Here is a 26,904-nt window from a genome sequence, read left to right as displayed (position 1 = left end):
ACGTATGCATTTCTGCGTTGTTACACTTCATCAGCTATGTGTAATTAGCTACTGTCAATCAAGGCCACCAACTTGGTCACTTTTATATTAGTATAGCAACACCCACATACATACATATTTATGTATGTGTGTATATATATAATATATATATATATATATAATTTAAATATTTCCAAAAACCAAATTCTCCTGCCTTCTAAATATGCAACATCTCTTGTTCATTAAATTGCTGCTACAAAGTTCTTTTGTCTTTAAGAAATATTCTGGACCTTTTTATAAAATAAAATAATAAAACTGTTTCTTCTATGGTGTTGTAACAGTATAACAGCCCTTAATTCTCACATTTTTCCATTTTCTTGAATATTTCAAAATGTAACCAAAAAAAAAAAAAAAACCTGAAGATTTGAAATTGTCTGTGAATTGATATTTCTAAATTGTTTTTCTCTGAACATCCGGTGTTTAACTACTTCCAGTGTTTTGTGTTGTTATTTCTTGATCTTTTTGTCTTTTTTTCTTTTTTTTCATATTCAAAGAAATAATTTTGTTCATCATTCTTATGTATAAAGCATATGACAAGATATTTTTTTCTGCAACCAGCCATGTTATTTCTTATTAATTATATCAATAAGATGGTAATCTGGTAAAAATGCTTAGCGGAATTTTCTTCATCTTTATGTCTTGAGTTCAAATTTCACCAAGGTTGACTGCCTGTCATCCTTTCAGGGTCAGTAAAATAAGCATCAGTTGAACACAGGGTCGCAGTAATTGACTAACCCAGTTCCTCAAAATTGCTGGCCTTGTGCCAAAATCTGAAGTAAGGCACAGGAGTGGCTGTGTGGTAAGTAGTTTGCTTACAACCACATGGTTCCGGGTTCAGTCCCACTGCCTGGAAACTTGGGCAAGTATCTTCTACTATAGCCTCGTGCTGACCAAAGCCTTGTGAGTGGATTTGGTAGATGGAAACTGAAAGAAGCCTGTTGTGTGTGTGTGTGTGTATATATATATAGCGTCGCCTTACTTGCACTTGAAAAATATTTGAGCGAGGTCGTTGCCAGTGCCGCTGGACTGGCTCCTCTGTAGGTGGCACGTAAAAAACACCATTTGAGTGTGGCCATTGCCAGTACTGCCTGACTGGCACTCGTGCCGGTGGCAGATAAAAGCACCCGCTACACTCTCAGAGTAGTTGGCATTAGGAAGGGCATGCAGCTGTAGAAACTCTGTCAGATCAGATTGGAACCTGGTGTAGCCATCTGGTTTGCCAGTCCTCAGTCAAATCATCCAACCTATGCCAGCATGGAAAGCAGACGTTAAATGATGATGATGATGATGATATATATATATGTGTGTGTGTGTCTCTGTTTGTCCCCACCAACAACACTTGACAACCGATGCTAATGTGTTTACATCCCTGTAGCATAGCAGTTCAGCAAAAGATACCAATACAATAGGTACTGAGATTACAAGGAACAAGTCCTGGGGATGATTTGCTCAACTAAAGGCGGTGCTGCAACATGGCCACAGTCAAATGACTGAAACAAAAGAATTATGAATACTGGTTTCAGATTTTGGCACAAGGCCAGCAATTTCATGACTGGTACTTATTTCATAAATTCCAAAAGGCTGAAAGGCCAAGTTCACCTTGGTGGAATTCTTCTGACCCCTTATGTTCTGAGTTCAAATTTGGCCATGGTTGACAGGGCCTTTCGTCTAATCAGGGTCGATAAAATAGGTACCTGTTGAACCCTGGGGTCAATGGAATCGACTTACACATCCCCTCATAATTGCAGGCCTTGTGCTAAAATTAGAAATAATAATTAATCATATCAATGACGAAGGTGGTGAGCTGGCAGAATCACTTAAGCATCGGAAGAAATGCTTGGGTGCAGTTCACCCAGCTCTGAGTTCAAATTTCTCTGAGGTCAACTTCCATTCTAGGGTTCCAGGGGTTGATAAATTGTGTAGTGACACACACCTGCCCCTTAAAATTGCTGGCCTTGTGCCAAAATTTGAAATCATTAATTATATTAACAACGTTCTGTTTACTATCAGTATTTATCTGCTTAAGGTAAACAAAAACAAAAAAATGGTAAGAAGCAATTTTATTTTGTGTCATTTGTCATTTGATATGTGTGTGTATATAAATATATATATGTGTGTGTGTAAGTATTTACATGAAAAACTAAATACTTATATATATGTACATATACATACATATATATAAAAACATGTGCATATATATATTTATGTATGTATATACGTTTATATATATATATATAAATGTATATACACACACACGCATATATATACAAAGACATATACATATATTTATGTAAGTATGTATATGTGTTTATATATATATATATATTATATATATATATATATATACATATATACATGTGTGTGTGTGGTGAGATATTTTTCTGGAAATAGTAATATATTATAATATGAATTACTAAAATTTCTAATGTTTACTATTATTAGTATTTTTCTGCTTAAATTTGAAAAGAAACTGAAACAAGTCAATTTATGTACTTTAAATCATTCTCGTTATAAAGCAAAACAACATATAAGTGTATGTATGTGTATATATATATATAATTATGTGTGTATATAAAAATATATATACACTTGTGTGTCTCTGTAATGATATGTCTTTGGAAGATTTTAATATTTACAATATCAATAACTAATCTTTATGATTAATATTTTTCTGCTTTTGAAAGATTGAATTTATTTTTGATTTAAATTTTTATGTATCTCTGATGCATTATTGTTTAGAAAATGTATAACTTTTTTGGACCTTTAACTTCACTTTGCGAAATTAAATCAAAATTTCTCTTGTATAATGTGAGCAGCTATGTATCTCTTGTATGGTAAGAAACCAGTTCTAGCCCCTTCCATCATATTTTAACTTAGCATAAAGCTGCCTTCCTCTTTACCATAGCCCTGTTCAGTCGAAAGGGATTTTAATCATTTAAGGTACATGGCAACCCCACTTGTGTTGGTGCTATAGAAAAGGAAGCACCCAGTACACACTGTAAAGTGGTTGGTGGTAGGAAGAGCATCAAACCATAAAAGCAGACATTAGAGCATGTGGTCCCTTCTGGCAAGGGCTGTTTATACAAAGGAGCTAACCATCACCCTCACAACATAAGGCAAGATTAGAAATTTGAATTTGAAATTGAGGAATATGAGGTAGAAGACACATAAGAGTTCTCATTTGATTTTTTTTTATCTATCTATTACAAAGTTCTTATTATTTCTAGTTAGTGATAATCATGTATAGCACTATTTCATTCTTTTCAGCAACTATCAGCATGATATAACTTGTATCTTATTAATTAGATATATTATCAACTAAAAGTGAAGTTAAAAGTCTGAAAAATTGTAATCTTAATGATTTTCTTCTTAAATGGAATTAGATATAAATACTTTAATTTGTCAATATACAAAAATTCTTCAATGCAAAAAAAAAAATTTAAAAACATAAAAGCTAATAAGAAAAATGAATGAATGTCATTCCAAAGCAACTATTTTGAAATATGTGTGTGTATGTGTGTGTACAGTCTCAGAAGATATATTTTCAATAATTTCTGCCAACTTTTTGGTGCTCTATCTCTTTCACTGTTAAAGCCTCTTGTGGTACTTTTTGTTGTTATTGTTGTTTTCACACCTGCATCTGTTGGCAGCACTTGTATTGCTTGTAAACCAATGGTTTTTAAACCGAGAAGTGGCACCTTTTTGTGGGTGCCGTAAGCTCACAAAGAGGAGCTGAGTGTTTAGAGGGAGTCGTGATTTTTCTTAGAAATAAAATATTGAAAACCAAGTCTTAGTCTTATTCTTAGTTCCTCTTGTACAGTTGGCAGCAAGGTGCCTCCAGTCATCCTGGTTCTCAGTATAGTCTCCTGTATCTTCCCAGGTGATGCTAAATCGCTTCTGATCTTCTAAGAAAGTGGTACATCATGTCCTTTTAGGTCTTCCTCTCTGTCATCATTCTTCTGGCAATCGGAAAACCTGCAAGTCTCACAGTTCTTTCAAATACAATCTCCTGCAGGCTGTGCAAGTTTGTTCTTCTCATGACTTCAGAATTTGTGATTCTCTTCCTGCAGGTGGCCTTCGATATTCTGCATAGAAATCCTTGGTAGAAATGCATTCAACCTCTGAGTTATCTCAACAACCATTCTCCAAGTTTCTCCTGCATAAACTACAGTTGACAGGACATGCTTTGGTGCAACAAGATCTTCTAATGATGATGTCCTTGCCTTCTTCATTGACAGGACAATGCTCTGGCACAATCAAAGCGCTGGCCCAGATCACATTTATTCTTCTGAACAGTCCTGTGGTCTGCCTGGCTTCTAGGGTTTATATTTGCCTCAGTGCCTCTTCTATAGTAATAATGCTTTATATTTTAAACGTGTTTTCAAAAAAATTTCTTTGTCAGGATTAAAAGATGAATCAGACATTGTGTAATAAGTGAGCACAAAGCATGATTGATAATACACCAAGGCCCAGTGTAATTTCAGTATATAAGTATGGGGTACAGGTGTGGCTGCAGGGTTAAGAAGCTTGCTTCCCAACCACATGGTCTTCAGACCCACTCCATCCAACAAGAAGGCCACCTCATTGATTAAACAACTGGAAAACACATTGTCAAAACTGATGACAACCAATTATTATTTATTTAATTTATCTCTATTTTTTCATTGATGAGTCTTTAACCTTCAGATATCAATCAGTGTGTGTGTGTGGTCTTTGATACTAAAAGCTCTGTATAAACCAACCACTTCACCCTTTCTATAGATGTCTACAATGTGTTTCTGAAGTCTGCAAAGGTTCGTTCAATCAACAGTCAAGCCCATAGTTTTGATAATTTCCTGTAAAATACATAAATAAATCAATAAAAAACAAGATTAATCTATGGAAGATCAATAACATACAAGGTAAACATTTATCATCAACCACCAACAGCAACACCACCATCATCACCAATATCATTACCTTTATCATCACCACCATCATCATCATCATCATCATCACCACCACCATCAACATCATCATAATCATCACCTCATCATTATCATCACTATTATCACCATCATTACCATTGTAATCATTATCACCACCACTACCAACATCATCATCATCACCATGACCACCACTACCAACAACAACAACAACACCAGCATCATCACCAATATCATCACTGTTATCATCATCATCACCACAACCAACATCATCATCATCACCATCATCATTCCACTACATATTAACCCTATTTATAAACATTGTATATACATTCACATCACAGCAGTAGTGATTTAAAAAAAAAAAAAGTAAAAATAAAGCATAGTTTCTCTTACTTTGATAATGTAATAATCATCTTCTGCAAGTTTTGCTATGACATCAAAATGGTCAGTGTCTGGGATGACTTCATTGGAAATGGTGAGACCAGCAGACTTCAAAGCCTGCAAAGAATAAAAAAGCTAATGACAAAACAGTACACAAAGGTGCAATAAATATTTAAAAATCAATATTTGATCATCATCATCATCATCATCGTTTAACGTCCGTTCTCCATGCTAGCATGGGTTGGACGGTTCGACCGGGGATCTGGGAAGCCAGAAGGCTGCACCAGGCTCCGGTCTTATCTGGCAATGTTTCTACAGCTGGATGCCCTTCCTAACGCCAACCACTCCGTGAGTGTAGTGGGTGCTTTTTACATGCCAACTGCACTGGTGCCAGGCGAGACTGGCATCGGCCACGGTCGAATTGGTGCATTTTACGTGCCACCGGCACAGAAGCCAGTCAAGGCAGCACTGGCTTCGGCCACGATTCAGATGGTGCTTTCTCCCACCTCCCTATGATGATGATGATGATGATATATATATATCACCTTGATCACCTTGACTGACCAGTCCGTCAGGCGTCCATTTGACACTGCTGGTCACAGCACGCTGTCCACTCCTCTCTGGATCACGCCTTTCTCATCCACGTGATCCCAATCATCCTCCTGAAATTGTAACTCGACCGTCGTGGAGGTCTTCCGGGTGGTCTTTTCCGCTCACGCGAGTACCACTCGGCAACTGTGTGCGTCCACCGATTATCGGTGAGCCAATATATATATATATATATATAATATATATATATATAATATATATATATATATATATATATATATATATAATATATATATATATATATATTATATATATATATATATAGGCGCAGGCATGGCTGTGTGGTTAGGGAGCTTGCTTCCTAGCTACATGGTTTTGGGTTCAGTCCTACTGCGTGGCACTTTGAGTAGATGTCTTCCACTATAGCCCCGAGCCGACCGGAGCTTTGTGATTGAATTCGGTAGGTGGAAGTTACTGCTGTGTGTGTATGTGTGCGTATAGCTACTCAGTGCCTCTCCGAAAGAGAGAGAGGGATATATATATATATATATATAAAGTACAAAGTAAGATAGGGCTTATGAATGTAACCCACTATGGGATATCAATTATCCAATATTCTGTTGGTAAAGTACCCAGATTCTTAATACACAAATGTTTTTAATTGCAATGCAATTAATTCATTTATTATATTAAATGGGTGAAGGTAAAGAAATATTTTTACTGTAAATTTATAATACAAATAAGAAAATGGAGAAATAAATTCAGTTTGTTCATCAACTTACGAATATTATAATGTTGGATTATTTATTCATTTTACAAATGAGAACATCAAAAGCATACAAAATATTATATAAATCAATAGATAAGATAATAATACAAATACAGATTTTAAAAGTCGATTTCAATAATTTATAATATGACTTTTAAAATCTGTATTTGTATTATTATCTTATCTATTGATTTATATAATATTTTGTATGCTTTTGATGTTCTCATTTGTAAAATGAATAAATAATCTAACATTATAATATCCGTAAGTATATATATATATATACTAGCAGTATCGCCCGGCGTTGCTCGGGTTTGTAAGGGAAATAACTATATAAGCATTTTTAGTGAGTTATAGCAAAAAAATGCATTAAAAATAGAATAAAAAATGATGGTATTCTTTTTTTTAAATCGTTGACTCATCGTAGACATTTTTAGAGAGTTACTTCCCTTATATAATAGCGAAAAAATGCATTAAAATGGAAAAAATGATGGTAAATTTTTTTAAATCGTAGACTCATCGTAGACGCGCGCTAATACCCAGAAGGGCTCGATATGAATCACGACTATAAGATACCCGGTTTTGGTTAAACTGCACCGCAAAATGTGGGAGTAGTTAGGAATCTAAATCGTAGGAGACAGACACACAACTTCACTTTTATATATAAAGATTTGTGCAGCAACTGAAACATTTGGTTGTGCAAATTGTTTGCGCAGGAAACCTGCCCTATGTGGCGGTTTTTGCCGTTTTTGTGGATCTGTTTCAGCTTTTTTAGCGATTTCTGTTTCGGCGACTTCAAGCCATGAAGTCGTTGTTCTAAAAGAACGCTGGTCTCCTTGACAACGCTTTACGACGTTGATTTCCCTACCCTGCCTTCTCCACAGCTTCACGAGAGAGGGAAGAAGGGGAGGAGCTACACAGGTGCAGGTGCGAGCATGAACGCCAACGCCGCCACCGACACACGAAAAAATTGGAAGAACCCAGACGACAGCTTCAGCCACCACCACCACCAGTACTACCATGACCACCACCACCACAACGCCCATGACCATCACCACCACCATCACGAAGACCACCACGACCACGACCACGACCACCATCATCACCACCACCACCACCACCACCACCATCATCACCACCCCCACCACCAACAACAACAACAACAACACCACCACCACAAACACGACGACCACCATCGCCACCGCCATCACGAAGACCACCACGACCACGACCACCATCATCACCACCACCATCACCACCACCACCATCACCACCACCACCATCACCACCCCCACCACCAACAACAACAACACCACCACCACCACAAACACGACGACCACCACGACCACGACCACCATCACCACTACCAGCACCACCGCCACCACCACCACCAACAACAACACCACCACCACCACAAACACGACGAACCACCACCACCACAAACACGACGACCACCATCGCCACCACCATCACGAAGACCACCACGACGAACACCACCACCATCATCATCACCACGACCACGACCACCACCATCATCACCACCACGACCACCACCACCACCAACAACAACAACAACACCACCACCACCACCACCACAAACACGACGACCACGACCACCATCACCACTACCAGCACCACCGCCACCACCGCTGTCACTACCACCGCCTCCACCACCACCATACTATGCCTCTGCTCTCTCATTTTAGCTACTAAATAACCATATTTCACAAGTACCATCGCCATACAATATTGCCTTCAAAAGTTCGTGTTTGGATAATATTTTTTAAGTAAAAGTTGTGTAACAACTAAAACATTCGGTTGTGCAAATTCTTTGCACGGGAAACCTTCCCTGTGTGGCGTGTTTCCCGATTTTGTAGAATTTGCTTTCGGGCTTTCTTAGCCATTTCTGTATTGGTGTCTTCAAGCCATGAAGTCGTCGTTCTAAAAGAAGGCGGGTCTCCTTGACAACGCTTTACGACGTTGATTTCTTTACACTCCCTTCCCCACAGCTTCACGAGGGAGGGAAGAAGGGGGAGAAGCAACACAGGTGCAGGTGTGAGCATGGACGCCAACTCCGTCGCCATCGACACACGAAAAAATTGGAAGAAATGGAAAAAAATGATGTTAAATTATTTTTAAAATCGTAGACTCATCGTAGACGCGCGCTAATACTCAGACGGGCTCGATATGAATCACGACTATAAGATACCCGAATTTGGTGAAACTGCACCGCAAAATGTGGGAGGAGTTAGGAATCTAAATCGAAGGGGACAGACACTCACACAACTAGAGTTTTATATATATAGATATATATGTGTATATGTATGTATGTAGCTCTGCATCATTAACCAGCAAGAGGAGATGTCCTCTTGGGGTTAAATAATCGCAGTAGAGTCCATTCGAACAGACAGCCATGTTGAAGTCGCTACGAATATTACTTGAAAGTTCAAATACTACTGCATTGATCTCTTAGAGAGATTTTAGAAGTAGCATTTTTGCTTAAAATATAAATATTGGCGGTCAAGATCGCCTATATATTTATTTAGGGAATGTTAGTTATGGCTGGTTTATAGGGTTACCCAGGGTTTCACGTCCATAAAGTGCTTAGCTTCACACACGACGCCCCGGACCCTAATTGCCAGTGGTAGGGAGAAAAAGTCGCGTGGCTAGTTTTTGAACACTCACGCAAAGTAGAACGGTCAAGTGCAAGGGATTGTCTCCCTTAGACCGCTATTCCGAATCTACGTCGTCAGCTTGCAAGTCCTAGGATTTCAGTTGGAATTGCCTGAAGTGTACAATATGTACCTGTTTGCTTGAAACAGGAGAGTTAAAACTGTCCCAAAACCACGTATGTCTCACTATTTGGAAACACACATGGAGTATGTAGCAAATATTGTTAGAAAAAGAGTCGTATCCATTTGTAAAATGAATACATACATACGTACATACATACATAAATACATACATACATACATACAAACATACATACATACATACATACATACATACATACATACATATACATACATACACACATATACATACATATGTATGTACATACACACCTGCATACATACATACATATATACATACATATGAAGAAGGATGAAACACATGCATACATATATACATACGTATGTACATATATACACACATGCATACATACATACATAAATACATACATACATACACACATACATACATACATACATACATACACACATGCATACATACATACGTACATACATACATACACACATACATACATACATACATAAATATATACATACATACATACACACATACATACATATATGCATACATATGATGAAGGATGAAATATGCTGAAAATAGTCCTTACATTGTAGAATTCTTCACCTTGACGATGGAATTCTTCAGAATCATGTTCTGCAATAAACATTTTAATGACACGGTTTCTGTTGAACTTGATTATATTGTTTGTCAAAAACGCAGGACTGATTTTCTGGGCAGACTCTCTGTAAAAATAAAGGAATAAAATAAAATAAAATAATACACGTAAAAAAACATAATTATAATTAAAAATGTTGATTGAGTAGACACTGAGTGGGGTTCGTAGAGGAAGCTTGTAGGGGTGCCGTAGCTTGGCCACAGCTCATGAGCTGAAACTAGATCAAATCAAATGAACCCTTTTCGAGTTTGGGCCTGAAAAATCTACTAAAAACTTTATGTAAGCAACTGAAACAGAACTAAATTGTAATACCTATTTCTTTATTACCCACAAGGGGCTAAACATAGAGGGGACAAACAAGGACAGACATAGGTATTAAGTCGATTACATCGACCCCAGTGCGTAACTGGTACTTGATTTATCGACCCCGAAAGGATGAAAGGCTAAATCGACCTCGGCGGAATTTTGAACTCAGAACGTAACGGCAGACGAAATACCGCTAAACATTTCACCTGGCACACTAGTGTTTCTGCAAGCTCACCGCCTTCCTTGTAATACCATTTATGTATCATATTTAATGCTTACACACCATTGAAAGATATGATACTGTAGTTTTTGTCTGACAGAAAATCATTTCATAAACATATTGTGTCTATGATTATCTTGGAAGGAGATGAGAAAGCATCTGAGCAGTGATGCATTTCAGTACTCTTGCGGCTTATCAATGATGTGTAGTGTTATGTACACAAGCCTCAGTGTTATACACACACCTCATAGTACTGTCCATATTCACAACCCAATGTTGCAGAAGCACTTTTTTTCCATCTTCACCTTGATTAAATTCTAAAAAATATGTCTCACAACCCCGGTATGTGTGAGTGCCACAACAACCACAACAACACCTTCTCGACTCCCTAGGAAAGTGACCCCGCTTCAATATGTCACACCTCACCATCTCAGTCGTACTGAGCTATCCCCATATTCACATCATCTATGATAGTGTTTCTGTTTTTACCAGATGGTCAGAGAGGGAGGGACAGTGCCCATAACCCATACCCAAGGTCATCTTAACAGCATTATAGGCCCCTGGGAAAATCAGTACACTGAGCCCTTTAGTATTCCTTTCTGCTCTAGGTGCAGGACCCAAAATTTTGGAGGAGGTGGGGGCAGTCGATTAGATTGCAACTGGTACTTAATTTATCGACCCTGAAAGGATGAAAGGCAAAGTCAACTTCGGCAGAATTTGAACTCAGAACATGTACAGTGAGCCCTTTAGCACTTATTGACAGCAAACCATGGCATACATGGATCAGAATTGGGCCCCTATACCTGTGAGTCTCCTGGGCAAACCACTGGGCCCTTTAGTATTTATTACTTGGCAGCAAACTACAGCATACATAAACCAGAATTAGGTCCCTAGATCCATGAGGCCTCTTCCCTGGGTTCTATAGTATTTATTTATTGTCAGCAAGCTACAACATATATAAGCCCTAATTGGCCCCTACTAAAACCCTGAGACGTCAGGCAACTGCCCAGTGTGGCTGTGTCTCAATACAGCACAGCTCCTTCCCACACACTTTTACCTTGGACTCTGTGTAATGTGCCTCAGCCATTGTAGTGTGTCACAACCCCTGTCTTACTGGAGTGTGGCACGTCCCCTACAGTGTGCCACAAACCTTTCCTACTACAGTGTGACAATAGACCCAGGGTGATGCACATTCACCTTACACCAGTGTGCCAGTAGACATAATGTAGTGTCACACTGCCACCCATCCCCCCTGCCTCGCCCCTCCCACCCCAGTAATAAATACAAAACTTTAAATCACAGCTTTCGTACTTACTCAGTCATTTTAAGAGGTTCGTTGACGCTTGTATGCACAAGAGGTCGAAGGTCATAGACACCACTCACTGGGAAGACACCTGAAATATTGAGTATAGTCATCATCATCATAGTCATCATCATAGTCATCATCATCATAATCACTACTATCATCATCATCCGCTTTGTCATCATCATCACCATCATTGTTGGTGTTATCATCCTCAACAACATCACCATCACCATCATCATCGTCGTCATGGTTCCAGGAATCCTATTTAACCATTTCAATTTATTCACCTAATTCAATATTTTCCTTCATTATTTGAGATTTACAAGTTAAAAGAGTCCAAATATTTCTTGTGCAACTGTATATAACCTTAACATTATTTCTATTAAATAATCATGGTTGGGTGATGGAGGGCTAAAACATATTATATCGTGTCTTCTATTCTTGACAGAAGATTGTGGTTGTTTTGATATAAAGTTGAGCTTATCCTTCAAATCTTTTCTTTTAAATCTGATTTCATTTTTCTCGCAATCTTATAATTGCTTTGTTGGCCTTTTTCATTGTTGGTCAATGGTATTGCAGAGACAGCAGTTTAACCAACTCTCTTGTGCCTGGGCTGTTTCCAGTAGCAAGTGCCTGGTCCCAAGGACTCTTACCATCTATTCACTCATGGATACAACACAAAGGAAAGACCTGCCAGTATGTTCACAGCATCCATGGAGTTGCAGAAGATGCTGGATATTGGTTAAGTATAACCACAGATATTTATGCATGTGAATGTGTGTGTGTGTAAATGTGTGTGTATGCGTGAGTATGTGTGTGTGTTTATGCATGTGAATGTGTGTGTGTGTAAATGTGTCTGTATGCGTGAGTTTGTGTGTGTTTGTGAGTATGTGTGTGTGTTTATGCATGTGAATGTGTGTGTGTGTAAATGTGTCTGTATGCGTGAGTTTGTGTGTGTTTGTGAGTATGTGTGTGTTTATGCATGTGATGTGTGTGTGTGTTGTAATGTGTCTGTATGCGTGAGTTTGTGTGTGTTTGTGAGTATGTGGTGTGTTTATGCATGTGAATGTGTGTGTGTGTAAATGTGTCTGTATGCGTGAGTTTGTGTGTGTGTTGTGAGTTTGTGTGTGTGTTTATGCATGTGAATGTGTGGTGTGTGTAAATGTGTTGTATGCGTGAGTTTGTGTGTGTTTGTGAGTATGTGTGTGTGTGTGTTTATGCATGTGAATGTGTGTGTGTGTAAATGTGTGTGTATGCGTGAGTTTGTGTGTGTTTGTGAGTATGTGTGTGTGTGTTTATGCATGTGAATGTGTTGTGTGTAAATGTGTCTGTATGTGTGAGTTTGTGTGTGTTTGTGAGTATTGTGTGTGTGTTATGCATGTGAATGTGTGTGTGTGTGTAATGTGTCTGTATGTGTGAGTTTGTGTGTGTTTGTGAGTATGTGTGTGTGTGTATGCATGTGAATGTGTGTGTGTGTGTGTGTAAATGTGTCTGTATGTGTGAGTTTGTGTGTGTTTGAGTATGTGTGTGTGTTTATGCATGTGCATGTGTGTGTGTGTTGTAAATGTGTCTGTATGTGTGAGTTTGTGTGTGTTTGTGAGTATGTGTGTGTGTTTATGCATGTGAATGTGTGTGTGTGTAAATGTGTCTGTATGTGTGAGTTTGTGTGTGTTTGTGAGTATGTGTGTGTGTTTATGCATGTGAATGTGTGTGTGTGTAAATGTGTCTGTATGTGTGAGTTTGTGTGTGTTTGTGAGTATGTGTGTGTGTTTATGCATGTGCATGTGTGTGTGTGTAAATGTGTGTGTATGCGTGAGTATGTGTGTGTGTTTATGCATGTGCATGTGTGTGTGTGTAAATGTGTGTGTATGTGTGAGTATGTGTGTGTGTTTATGCATGTGAATGTGTGTGTGTGTAAATGTGTCTGTATGTGTGAGTTTGTGTGTGTTTGTGAGTATGTGTGTGTTTATGCATGTGAATGTGTGTGTGTGTAAATGTGTCTGTATGTGTGAGTTTGTGTGTGTTTGTGAGTATGTGTGTGTGTTTATGCATGTGCATGTGTGTGTGTGTAAATGTGTCTGTATGCGTGAGTTTGTGTGTGTTTGTGAGTATGTGTGTGTGTTTATGCATGTGAATGTGTGTGTGTGTAAATGTGTCTGTATGCGTGAGTTTGTGTGTTGTTGTGAGTATGTGTGTGTGTTTATGCATGTGCATGTGTGTGTGTGTAAATGTGTCTGTATGCGTGAGTTTGTGTGTGTTTGTGAGTATGTGTGTGTGTTTATGCATGTGAATGTGTGTGTGTGTAAATGTGTCTGTATGCGTGAGTTTGTGTGTGTTTGTGAGTATGTGTGTGTGTTTATGCATGTGAATGTGTGTGTGTGTAAATGTGTCTGTATGCGTGAGTTTGTGTGTGTTTGTGAGTAGTGTGTGTGTGTTTATGCATGTGAATGTGTGTGTGTGTAAATGTGTCTGTATGCGTGAGTTTGTGTGTGTGTTTGTGAGTATGTGTGTGTGTTTATGCATGTGAATGTGTGTGTGTGTAAATGTGTCTGTATGCGTGAGTTTGTGTGTGTTTGTGAGTATGTGTGTGTGTTTATGCATGTGAATGTGTGTGTGTGTGTAAATGTGTCTGTATGCGTGAGTTTGTGGTGTGTTTTATGCATGTGAATGTGTGTGTGTGTAAATGTGTCTGTATGCGTGAGTTTGTGTGTGTTTGTGAGTTTGTGTGTGTGTTTATGCATGTGAATGTGTGTGTGTGTAAATGTGTCTGTATGCGTGAGTTTGTGTGTGTGTTTATGCATGTGAATGTGGTGTGTGTGTAAATGTGTCTGTATGCGTGAGTTTGTTGTGTGTGTTTGTGAGTTTGTGTGTGTGTTTATGCATGTGAATGTGTGTTGTGTAAATGTGTCTGTATGCGTGAGTTTGTGTGTGTTTGTGAGTTTGTGTGTGTGTTTATGCATGTGAATGTGTGTGTGTGTAAATGTGTCTGTATGCGTGAGTTTGTGTGTGTTTGTGAGTTTGTGTGTGTGTTTATGCATGTGAATGTGTGTGTGTGTAAATGTGTCTGTATGCGTGAGTTTGTGTGTGTTTGTGAGTTTGTGTGTGTGTTTATGCATGTGAATGTGTGTGTGTGTAAATGTGTCTGTATGCGTGAGAGTTTGTGTGTTTGTGAGTTTGTGTGTGTTGTTTATGCATGTGAATGGTGTTGTGTGTAAATGTGTCTGTATGCGTGAGTTTGTGTGTGTTTGTGAGTTTGTGTGTGTGTTTATGCATGTGAATGTGTGTGTGTGTAAATGTGTCTGTATGCGTGAGTTTGTGTGTGTTTGTGAGTATGTGTGTGTGTTTATGCATGTGAATGTGTGTGTGTGTAAATGTGTCTGTATGCGTGAGTTTGTGTGTGTTTGTGAGTATGTGTGTGTGTTTATGCATGTGCATGTGTGTGTGCGTGCTCTCTTGTCCTGACATTGTCTTGGCATTGCATAATGGTAACAAACAAGCTTGGCCCATTTCCAATCTTGCATGGGAAAATATTAGCAAACTTGAAAACAGGTAAGAGTTGGCAAAAGAAAGGGCATCTGGCAGAAAAAAAATCTACCTCAAAGTATTCCATCTTACCCTTGCAACTTTGTCGAGGTGGACATTAGACTGGTGACAACAATGATGATGATGATGATGATGATGATGATGATGATGATGATGGTGGTGGTGGTGGTGGTGGTGGTGGTGGTGGTGGTGATGATGATGATGATGATGATGATGATGATGTTGATGATGATGATGATGATGATGATGATGATGATGATGTTGATGATGATGATGTTGATGATGATGATGATGATGATGATGATGATGATGATGATGATGATGACAACGATGGTGCTGATGATGACAACAATGAACCCTTTCATGAACTGTCATAAAAGTAAGGAGACAAAATAGAAATCCCTTCTCTTACCTTTGAGTAAAGAAGAATCCACACTTTCTGCTTGCCAGTCGACAGTGAGCATCATGGCTGTCAAGTGACCCCCTGCAGAATGTCCACTCACATACACACCTCTGAAATTACGGATGTTAACAATTCTGTTAATACATGAAAGATTTAAATAACTGGAAGTCTATACTCACGACCTGCCTGAATCAGTTGAGTGGTACACAGTCTAGATGGAAGGCGAGGAAGCTCTTGGAAACAAGGCTGCTTTTTTTATTGTGATGGATTAACCCTTTCGTTATCAACCCGGCTGAAACCGGTTCTGGCTCTAAGTACAAATGTCTTGTTTTCATAAGTTTTCATTTAAAATCTTCCACCAAACCTTAGTCACAATTTATGTTCCTAAAACTAGTTGAATGATAACTAAGTTATTTTACGAAATACTTCGTTATATTTAAAGTAATTGAAAGAAACACAGAACATCTCAAAATAAATACAGTAATGAAAGGGTTAAAAAGCCGTAAACCAAAACCAGTTTGTGTCAGCATTCTGTGGCAGAACATTATTTATCCCCAAACATGGAAGGCAAAAACGCAAACCTAACAAAGCAAATCTAGAACTACATTGCCTTCTTTTAAAAGTTTGCTACGAAGGGGCAGATAAACTGGCCATCAAAACTGAATACTTTATAGTGTTCAGCATCCAAATTTCACTGGGATGTAATCAATCTTCTTTTTTTCAGGGTCATATAAAACATGTAGAAATGAAAGGCCGTATGCACCACCTACCTGGTCTGACAATAGCCGATGGTGGACACTAGCTCTTGGTCAGATTGGATAAGTGATACATATCCTGGATGGAAGATGGAAGATCTTTCAGAAAGATGACTGCTTTTGAATGTACTGGATTAAAATGTTGTGAAGCAAGGCTAATATGTGCCTTGTTATCTTTATCAACTATGTAAATATAAAAGGCTAAATTGCCATAGTGAATCTCTGACTATGTCATCTACTTTCACAAGTTTGTTGTAAAGAGGCAGGTATGACAGCTGACTTGGCAGACACCCATAAAATTATCAACCATCTTACAAACAATAACTCTGAGCACCTTTTCAAACTCCACCCGTCTAACACCCGTGGACATATTTACAAAGTCAGAAAACAGCACAGCTCCCATGACTTTCGGAAACATTTTTTCACGCTGAGAGTTGTTGAAGCATGGAACAAACTGCCGGCATCAGTTGTTAGTTGTCGGAGCACTGCATCCTTCAAAACTTCCATGCTTTCTGAGATTCGCCAACACTACACCTGATTTCTTCCCCTCCATACACACACAAGCATGTATCTGACTCATGCATTGTTCGCTTTCCAGACATTTGTACATTACTGCATATACTTTATATGCACTTTTGACAAGTTGTGGGTACCTGAGCACTGTATACAATAATTTCATTATTATTATCATGTAATAAATAGTTTATTCCTTGCTTCCAAAATTTTGAACATGGAACCAGGAGTTAAATGTTAGTAAAACATTATTACAGAATTGTTTTAAAAAATAATGAGTTTATAGTATCCAGCACTCAGGTTTATTATAACTTATTGGAAAAGGTTAAAAGAGAGATCAGAAAGCAGACGCATGATTCCAGTAAAGAAAGACAGCAACAAAAGCTAAAAGTAAATGTTATGGCACTCAAAATAAAACACTAAAAGATATTCATTTTGTCCAATGATGTAATGATTCTTGTGATCCATGAGCAGAGAAGAATGTGTGTGTGTGTTTGTGTGCATGTGTCAATGCGTGTGTCAGTATGTGTGTCAGTACATATGTCAGTACGTGTGTGTGTGTGTGGTTGTATATATATATAAAGATAGATAGATAGATACATACATACATACATACATACATAGTCAGATAGATAGATTGATATGTATGTATGTGTGAAATATGTCCAACAATATAAAAAGTAAATTGCTGGATACACCAGAGTGAACTCACCTTGATCCACGATCCTTGGCCAATTTTAAGACATAGGCGACGCTCTTCTTCACCTCATCAACAATTTGCTCCATGGTTCCTTAATAAACATTTCATATATTAAATTATTCGTTAGACACAACAGCAATTTCGTGAGTGTAGTATCTGTTCCACATGCTTTACACCAGTGCTTTTCAACCTTTTTGCTGGAGCGGAACCCCAAGGAAGCATTCCACTGGCTCGAGGAACCCCTGTGCAGCAATTTAATAGTCTTATGCACACATATCTGCACAGGAGAATTAAAAATTACTGCCGATTTTAGCAGTTTTGGTAACTTCTTGCGGAACCCCTGGACTGTACTGGCGGAACCTTAAGGTTCCGCGGAACCCTGGTTGAAGACCACTGTTTTACACACACACACATAAACACTCAAAACATGCAACAAATACACACACATGCACACACAACATACACACACACACACATAAACATACATTCCTGCTCCCTCCCCCCACTCACATCATTCTAAATGCAGTGAACCAGTGGTTGGCCCATGGAACCCTTTATGAAACAATGCTTTTACGTAAAAAGAAAAAAATTCCTGACCTTCCCCCACCCCCGTCCCATCCTACCCCTGCCCTCACCAAAAGAAAAAAAAAGAAATTAAAAGTCTGATTACTTACCATAAGGTGCAATGCTGTAACCAATTGGGCATACGATTCCACCCATTTTCACGATAGGCTTAACCATATATGATGATAATTCACGTCTGGAATAATTAGATAACTCTAATTAATTACCCTATTTATTTGATTAAAATTCAATTGGTTTATCTCTCTCGCCCTCTCTCTCTGTATGAGTTAATCTATCTATCTGTCTTCACACACACACACACATACACACACACACACACACACACACACACATATATAATATATATATATATATATATATATATATATATGTATATATATATATAACGGGAAGCTTTATGAAAATAAACAAAAGACGAAGGCAGGTGGAATACAAACAAACAATTGTATTAGTATGGCGCTCAGGAATATAAATAAAACAAGTCTTTTACGTTTCGAGCCTACGCTCTTCAACAGAAAGATACACAGAAAAGAAACACAGAAAGAAACAAGGAGAGAAAAAAAATATATATATATATAAAGGAAATGACAAGGAAATGAACCTTCGATTCTAATCCAGAAACGATTCATCTATAATTAATCCATAGGCTGGGATTTCGTTATTTTCTTTCTCTTTACCATATACAGGTTACAAATTCTGTTTGTTTGTGGAGACTTTTTTATTAGTAGGAGAAATAGTGATCTATTTGGCTGCTATTTCTAATATTTTCGGTATGTGGTTTTGAGTAACTTGTCGCAATTAACCCTTTATTATAATTAATATAATTCTTACCAAATATGGTCTTTTCAATACCGAAAAATCTACTAGGTGAAATTTATTAATTTTATCAAATTAATTATATTTCATCCTTTTTTGTATATATATATATATATATATATTTTAAAATTATAAGTATATGAAAGAATCGAGATGAACGACTAGTTAACAAATATCCTTTATTCTCGACATATGTTTCGAAGGCTGCATATTGCTAATTCCGAAGGAATAAGGAGTACATTATGCAGATTTCTCATCAGGAAAATCAAGGAACTTATATCGACATCAAAATGCACAAAAAACTTTTAACTGACCACTCTCAAGGAGCCCATGGCGATAATGAGTGTCTCTTTATAATGAGTGACGTCAGAGTGGCTGAATGTAGAAGAATCTAGAAGTTTCTAAAGGTTCAAGAGTTCAAACGAAGTAGGAGGAGGGAGGCATAAGAATAGTAAGGTGAGAGAGTGCAGGTCAAAAGAATGGTGGGTTTAAATGATTTCTTTTGTGAATGAGTGCCTGTGTGTGTGACTGTATATAACTGTCTTAATGTGTGTATGTGTGTGTTTGAATGCGTGATTGTGTTTGTGGATGTGTAGATGTCAGAAAACTGACAGCTGTGAGTTGAAAGGTCTCTATCTGTGTGTTCGATTATGTTTACTGAAGAGAAAGGAAAGTAGATAGCAAAAGGGAGAAAGAATCGGGCAAGGTGAGAGGCAACGCAAGAATGGATAGTAGTAATTGGGAATATAAGAAAATCTTTTTTGACTATTGGGGTGAAATATAGCAAAAATTTAATGATAATAGTAATGATAATAAGATGAATAGTATCGTGGCCAAAGCCAGCAACAATTTTTACACCTATCACAACAATAAAAACTCTGTCTTAGTATCGGAAACCAACCCCAACAGATTAAAGTTCTTATCCAAAAATTCCAAAATTAGAAACACCATTTACCAATGCAAAATCTCTTCTGGAACCGATGTCTACTTCTATATTGGTGCAACCTCTTCTAAATTATCCCAAAGGATCTCCAACCATTATTCCACTTTCAGAGATAAGAGAAAGCAACACAGCATGGGGCTAAGCAAATTAGTCTGGCGTCTGAAGAACAATAACACTACATTCAAGCTCGAATGGTCCATTTTGTCGGTGTCCTTCCCGTTTGATAAAGGCAGAAAATTTTGTGGCATCTGTAATTCCGAACTTTTTCATATTTTGTTCGCCAAAGGCCCTTTAATAAACACAATCGTCGAAAGATCCTACAGGTGCTTACACTGGAAAAGACACACCTTTCATTCATATAAATAGTGACTAATATAGATAACCCCTCGATTTCCCCACCAAAAAAAAAAAAAATTTTTGCTATATTTCACCCCAATAGTCAAAAAAGATTTTCTTATATTCCCAATTACTACTATCCATTATTGCGTTGCCTCTCACCTCGCCCGATTCTTTCTCCCTTTCGCTATCTACTTTCCTTTCCCTACAGTAAACATAATCGAACACACAGATAGAGACCTTTCAACTCACAGCTGTCAGTTTTCTGACATCTACACATCCACAAACACAATCACGCATTCAAACACACACATACACACATTAAGACAGTTATATACAGTCACACACACAGGCACTCAATCACAAAAGAAATCATTTAAACCCACCATTCTTTTGACCTGCACTCTCTCACCTTACTATTCTTATGCCTCCCTCCTCCTACTTCGTTTGAACTCTTGAACCTTTAGAAACTTCTAGATTCTTCTACATTCAGCCACTCTGATGTCACTCATTATAAAGAGACTCATTATCGCCATGGGCTCCTTGAGAGCGGTCAGCTAAAAGTTTTTTGTGCATTTTGATGTCGATATAAGTTCCTTGATTTTCCTGATGAGAAATCTGCATAATGTACTCCTTATTCCTTCGGAATTAGCAATATGCAGCCTTCGAAACATATATCGAGAATAAAGGATATTTGTTAACTAGTCGTTCAACTCCATTCTTTCATATACTTATAATTTTAAAATAAACATACAAATTTCCGCACGAAGATACGTAGTCTATGCCCTAGGGACGTAGCTTCAACCGTGTTCTTTCTGATGTGAATTTGCTACCCAGGTATCGGTAATCTTTCAAATTATCCTTAATAAGATAATTCATTCAATTACTCAAATATATATATATATGTATGTATATATATATATATATATATATATAGAACAGTATACACACACACACGTCTCTAAGTAGATTTTTTCTCGCCCCTTATAAAACATCCAATATTCTTTAAATAGTCAGAACTTTATTCTCGGTCACAAAGAACATCTATACACCCTCACCCACATGATTGACCGATGCCTGACCTGTTGAATTCTTCAGCCACCGGTTCTCAACATACACTGATAAACAGTTTCGCCATGGGCTCTTAGGAGCACAGTTCGATTTGTTTTTGCTCCGCCTCTGTTCTGTTTTTGTTTTTCCAACGGATTTCCTTTTTTCTTCTGAAGAGAAAGACACAATATGGTCCCATTATTCAATCGGATTTTGGTAATTTGTGCCTTTCGAAACACGTGTAGAATGAAATAAAACGATTTCTGTTCAATCTGCGTTCAGCTCCATTTCTTCAATTCACCAATAATGTTTTAATTTCAATTATCCGCACCAACGCACGGTTGCAACGCCAGATGGTTGTACCTCCAACCGTGCTGTTTACTGCTGTGATTTTTGCTACTAAGGTATCGGTTAAACTTTTGATTAATCTACTACAAGATTATTCATCTTTCTATTTCACATAATATATATATATATATATATATATATATACGTTATATAATTATAGTAGAGGAAATAGCTAAAAATTTTTGGCTGCTATTTCCTAAAGTTCGGTGTGTGGTAAAGTAAATTTTTTTACTGAACCCTAATTATATAACGTAATATTTTAAATATACCGTAAATGGTCTTTTTACATACTGAACACTACTTGGTAAAATTATTAATTAATAATTAATTAATTTTACCCTTTTATTATTGACTATATATATATATATGTATAAGATGGGCTTCTTTCAGTTTCCATCTAAGAAATCCACTTGCAAGGCTTTTCTCAGCCCAGGGCACAGTGTGGGACACCTGTCCAAGGGACCACACCACGGTATGAAACCATGTGGTTGGGGAGGGAGCTGCTTTACAAAAAGATAAACATAAATAAAATATTACTGACCCTAAAAGTTGCCAGTAACCGCCATGGATATAGACCAATATAGGGGCATCTGCAAAAAAAGGATCAACTAAATTATGTTTTTTTAGGATCTTTATCATGAAAAAGATAGACTAAGACAAGTTTTTGATGTGTGTGTGTGGGTTATATGTGGGGGGGGGGGGGGCATGTGTGTAACAATGTGTATGTGCATATTTGTATGTGCATGTGTGCATGTATATGTGTGCGTTTGTGTGAATGTGTGCATGTGTGTGTTTGTGCATGAGAGAGAGAGAGAGAGTGAGAAATTGTGTCCTCAGACAGAATCTCACATTTCCATTTACCATTCTAGAATAAAATGCGAAAAGGTTGTTATACCCTTGGCAGCAGTCTTCTGGCCGAATATGTCCAGCTTGTGTCTCTCGGCATCACCAATCTTTATTCCCAACTCGCAGTCAATGCAAGATTTTGCCTCATCGCTTTCTAGAAAAACAGAAAATGTCCAAAATCATCATATCATCATCATCATCATCACCATCATCATCACCATCATCATCACCATCATCATCATCATCATCATCATCATCATCATCATCATCATCATCACCATCATCATCACCATCATCATCATCTTCACCATCATCATCACCATCATCATCATCACCATCATCATCATCATCACCATCATCATCACCATCACCATCACCACCACCACCACCACCACCACCACCACCATCATCATCATCATCATCATCATCATCATCATCATCATCATCATCATCATCATCATCAATACCATTGCCATTGTTGTTATTGTCGCTGTCATTGTTGTCATCGTCATCATCATTCTTCTCCTTCTCCTCCTCCTCCTCTTCGTCATCATCATCACTGACAATGATAATATAGCAACGCCTAGATTCGAAACCGTGTTGGTTTCGTAACTAGGTTGGTGTTACATCAGATCAGATGATTTGCTCATCTCATAGTGTTATCAGAAGTTTCTATGTTGCCATGGTAATTATAAATTGTGGCTGTGTGGTAAGTAGCTTGCTTACCAGCCACATGGTTCTGGGTTCAGCCCCACTGCGTGACACCTTGGGCAAGCGTCTTCTACTATAGCTTCGGGCCAACCAAAGCCTTGTGAGTGGATTTGGTAGACGGAAACTGAAAGAAGCCCGTCGTATATATGTATATATATGTGTGTGTGTGTCTGTTCGTGTGTCCCCCTAGCATTGCTTGACAACCGATGCTGGTGTGTTTATGTCCCCGTTACTTAGTGGTTCGGCAAAAGAGACCGATAGAATAAGTACTGGGCTTACAAAAAAATAAGTCCTGGGGTCGAGTTGCTCGATTAAAGGCAGTGCTCCAGCATGGCCGCAGTCAAATGACTGAAACAAGTAAAAGAGTAAAAGAGTAAAGACATGAGAGAGAAGGGAGGGAGAGAGGAGGGAGAGAGAGAGAGAGAGAGAGAGAGAGAGGAGAGAGAGAGAGAGAGGAGAGAGAGAGAGAGAGAGAGAGAGAGAGAGAAAGGCACGCAGAGGCAGACACAGAGAGCATGTCCTTAAGAAGATGGGTTCCTTGGTTTGCTACTTGGCCCTTGGTTAAAGGAATCACAGTCTATAAAGGACAAGGTAGTTTCCTGTCTCTCTCATGAAGCCGTTCTTACCGAGCATGAATTTACCTATAACTTCCATTTACTATAGGCAAGACTGTAATATGACCCTGGGAAGCACCTGGATAATTATCTCAATAAATAAATGCTTTTCGAACATCATTAGGAGCTAGTTCTAAGATAGCTCCTAGAATAAAATGCAACCAAACGCATACCCTCCATCAGACACCTACCATATTCTGAGCGCCTTGTTTCCCTCGGCATGGATTCACTGAAGCTCCGGCGTCTGGCGACAGACTTGGTAAACACCCACAAAGTTATCAACCACCTCACCAACAACAACACTGAACACCTTTTTGATCTCCATGTGTCTAACACACGTGGACATGCCTACAAAGTCAGAAAACAACACAGCTCCCATGACTTTCGGAAACATTTTTTCACGCTCAGAGTTGCTGAAGCATGGAATAAACTGCCTGCGTCAGTTGTTGACTGCCATGACACTGCATCCTTTAAGGCCCTCATGCTTTCCGAAATCTGCCGAAACTACACCTGATTATATATACACTTTAGATGAGTTGTAGTGCACCTGAGCACTGTACACAATTATTATTATTATTTATTATTATTATAGGGTGGTATGCAGCCTAAACATCATACCAACAAAAATGGTGACATGGACAACAACAATAACAACAATGGTTGCAGCAACAACAACAATGACATCCCCACTGATACCACCAACAAGAATGACAACAACAATATTCTGTGGATCTTACTTTCTTTAATGAATTCTATATGTGAGGGCAACACCTCTGATGCTGGCATTCGGTGGCTCCATTGGCTGCAAGAATATTGTCTTTCAAGTTCCTGAAGCCAAGAAAAGAGATTATTGAAATTAATGAAAGAGAGGGAGAGAGAGAAAAAGAGAGAGGGAGAGGGTTTACATCTGGATCCGTGTTTCCGTACATCATTTTTGACCTAAAATAGTTCTGTTCCTGTCATGGACATTACCTTTAACTAAATTAATACAACTATTTAGATTACTATACATGCATACAGTATTGTCATCATTGTCATCATCATCATCATCATCATCATAATTTTTGATTGTGAGAAATCAATGTAATTTTTTTAAAACTTTAAAACTTTAAAAAGTACCATCATATCTTTTTTAAAACAAAAACAAATCAGTGTATGTTTGTAATGGGGCAAAAAAGAAAAAAAAACTCAGGCTATTTTACAAACTGGTTTCTCTTACTTTTAAATCAAAACTCCTCCATTTTTCTGATTCCATCGTTGTATTCGTTGACTGTCAGTGAGAACAACTGTGAGGATAATGTTGTGAATGGCAGTCGAATAAAACACCAAATACCTTAACGGCCCTTGTCATATCAGAGATTGGCTGATGGACAGCAGCCGCCACCTACATACCAAAGTGCTATCAGGTATACATATAGACACTAATTATGTTTTGTGTCATATGTGAATAGACTTATTTATACACACTAATATTCCATCATTCACATAACATACATACATACATACATACATACATACATACACATAGTATATATGTCCTGTCTCTCTTTCTCTCTCCCTTTTCTCTCTCCTTTCTCTCTCTCCCCCCTTCCTTTCTCTCTCACTCTCATACTTACTGGTTTATATGCTTATCACATATCAACATACTATACACACATTAACTGTTTATGTCACACACACACACACACACACACACACATGCACACACACATGCACACACACACACACACACACACACACCTACACATCATTCCCTCACGCATTAAAGTTTTAGTTCTCTAATAAAAGGATTAACAACAAGAAGAAGCATATGAATAAAAGATCACATCATCACATGTTTCAGTCTTAAGTACCCTCCACTTATTCCTAACGCATTCTCCATAATATGTTATTAACATTTTTTTAGTTATCTATTGTGAGGTCTTCTGTTGTTTTTTGCTTGTTATGTTTCTCGTTTTTGCTTTTAAATTTATTCTTCATTTTATTGCTGTTTTATTGTTTGCTTGCCATAAAGTTGCAACCTTTTAGATAACCAGATGGTTTGGTCGCCATAACAACTGTTTTATTGTCTATGTGTGTGCACGTGTGTATGTTTGTGTCGCTACATGGACATGTAACTGCATACATTTATACACACACACATACATACATACATACATATACCAGGGCCCCAATAATTACAGGTATAAACCTGAACTTGCAATCTGGAGAGAGTAACTGCAGATTTCTCAATAGTTCAGCATAGGTATTCTCTTTATGCTAACATCCACTGGGTATGTATGTTAGCTAGTTAGTTAGTTAGTTAATTTTTTTGGCTCAAAAAGCATAAAGCAAGGCCATGTAGGGGGACATGGAGTTATGTACAGAGTGGGATTCATGTAAAGAGTTCAGGCCACTTGAGGTCAAGGGAGACTTTGAACCGAGCGGTCATCAGCATCTTCACCATCTCATCTGGCAGCTTATTCCACGGATCCGCAACCCGGACGGAGAAAGCCCCTCTCCTTCGATTGAGGTGAAATCGTCGCAGATAGAGTTTTTTGGAATGACCCCGCAGCCGATGCTCTGGAGCAGGAGTGAAGAACAGCTCTTTCGAGAGGTTACACTTTCCGCTTATGATGTTGTGAGCAACAATGAGATCTCCACGGCATCGTCATTTTTCTAGAGAATAGGGGTTGAGTGTCTTCAGCCTTTCTTTATAAGACAAATTCTTGAGACCAAGAACCATGCGGGTAGCCAGCTTCTGGACTCTTTCGAGATGCTGTATGTCTTTGAGGAGATAAGGAGAAGAGGCTTGAATCCCATACTCCAATATG

The 26,904-nt window shown here is 38.1% G+C and overlaps 1 protein-coding gene across 1 annotated transcript; it reads right to left on the bottom strand.

Annotated features, from left to right (window-relative positions):
* Positions 1-3,647: 3,647 nt before the first annotated feature.
* LOC115223037 (kynurenine formamidase-like) lies at positions 3,648-25,512 on the bottom strand. The gene is made up of 11 exons (XM_029793467.2): positions 25,311-25,512; positions 24,829-24,919; positions 22,816-22,920; positions 22,462-22,510; positions 18,517-18,602; positions 17,855-17,933; positions 15,884-15,984; positions 11,938-12,016; positions 10,028-10,163; positions 5,361-5,465; positions 3,648-4,874 (listed from the first exon to the last, which is right to left on the bottom strand). Exons 1-11 carry the CDS (start codon positions 25,344-25,346, stop codon positions 4,839-4,841), a joined length of 903 nt encoding a protein of 300 aa, XP_029649327.1. The 5' UTR covers positions 25,347-25,512; the 3' UTR covers positions 3,648-4,838.
* Positions 25,513-26,904: the final 1,392 nt, after the last annotated feature.

This window comes from Octopus sinensis, linkage group LG21 (assembly GCF_006345805.1).
Source record: "Octopus sinensis linkage group LG21, ASM634580v1, whole genome shotgun sequence".
NCBI lineage: Eukaryota > Metazoa > Mollusca > Cephalopoda > Octopoda > Octopodidae > Octopus > Octopus sinensis.
The sequence above is the reverse complement of the archived record's forward strand: the minus strand, read 5'-3'. Positions and strand labels throughout refer to the sequence as shown.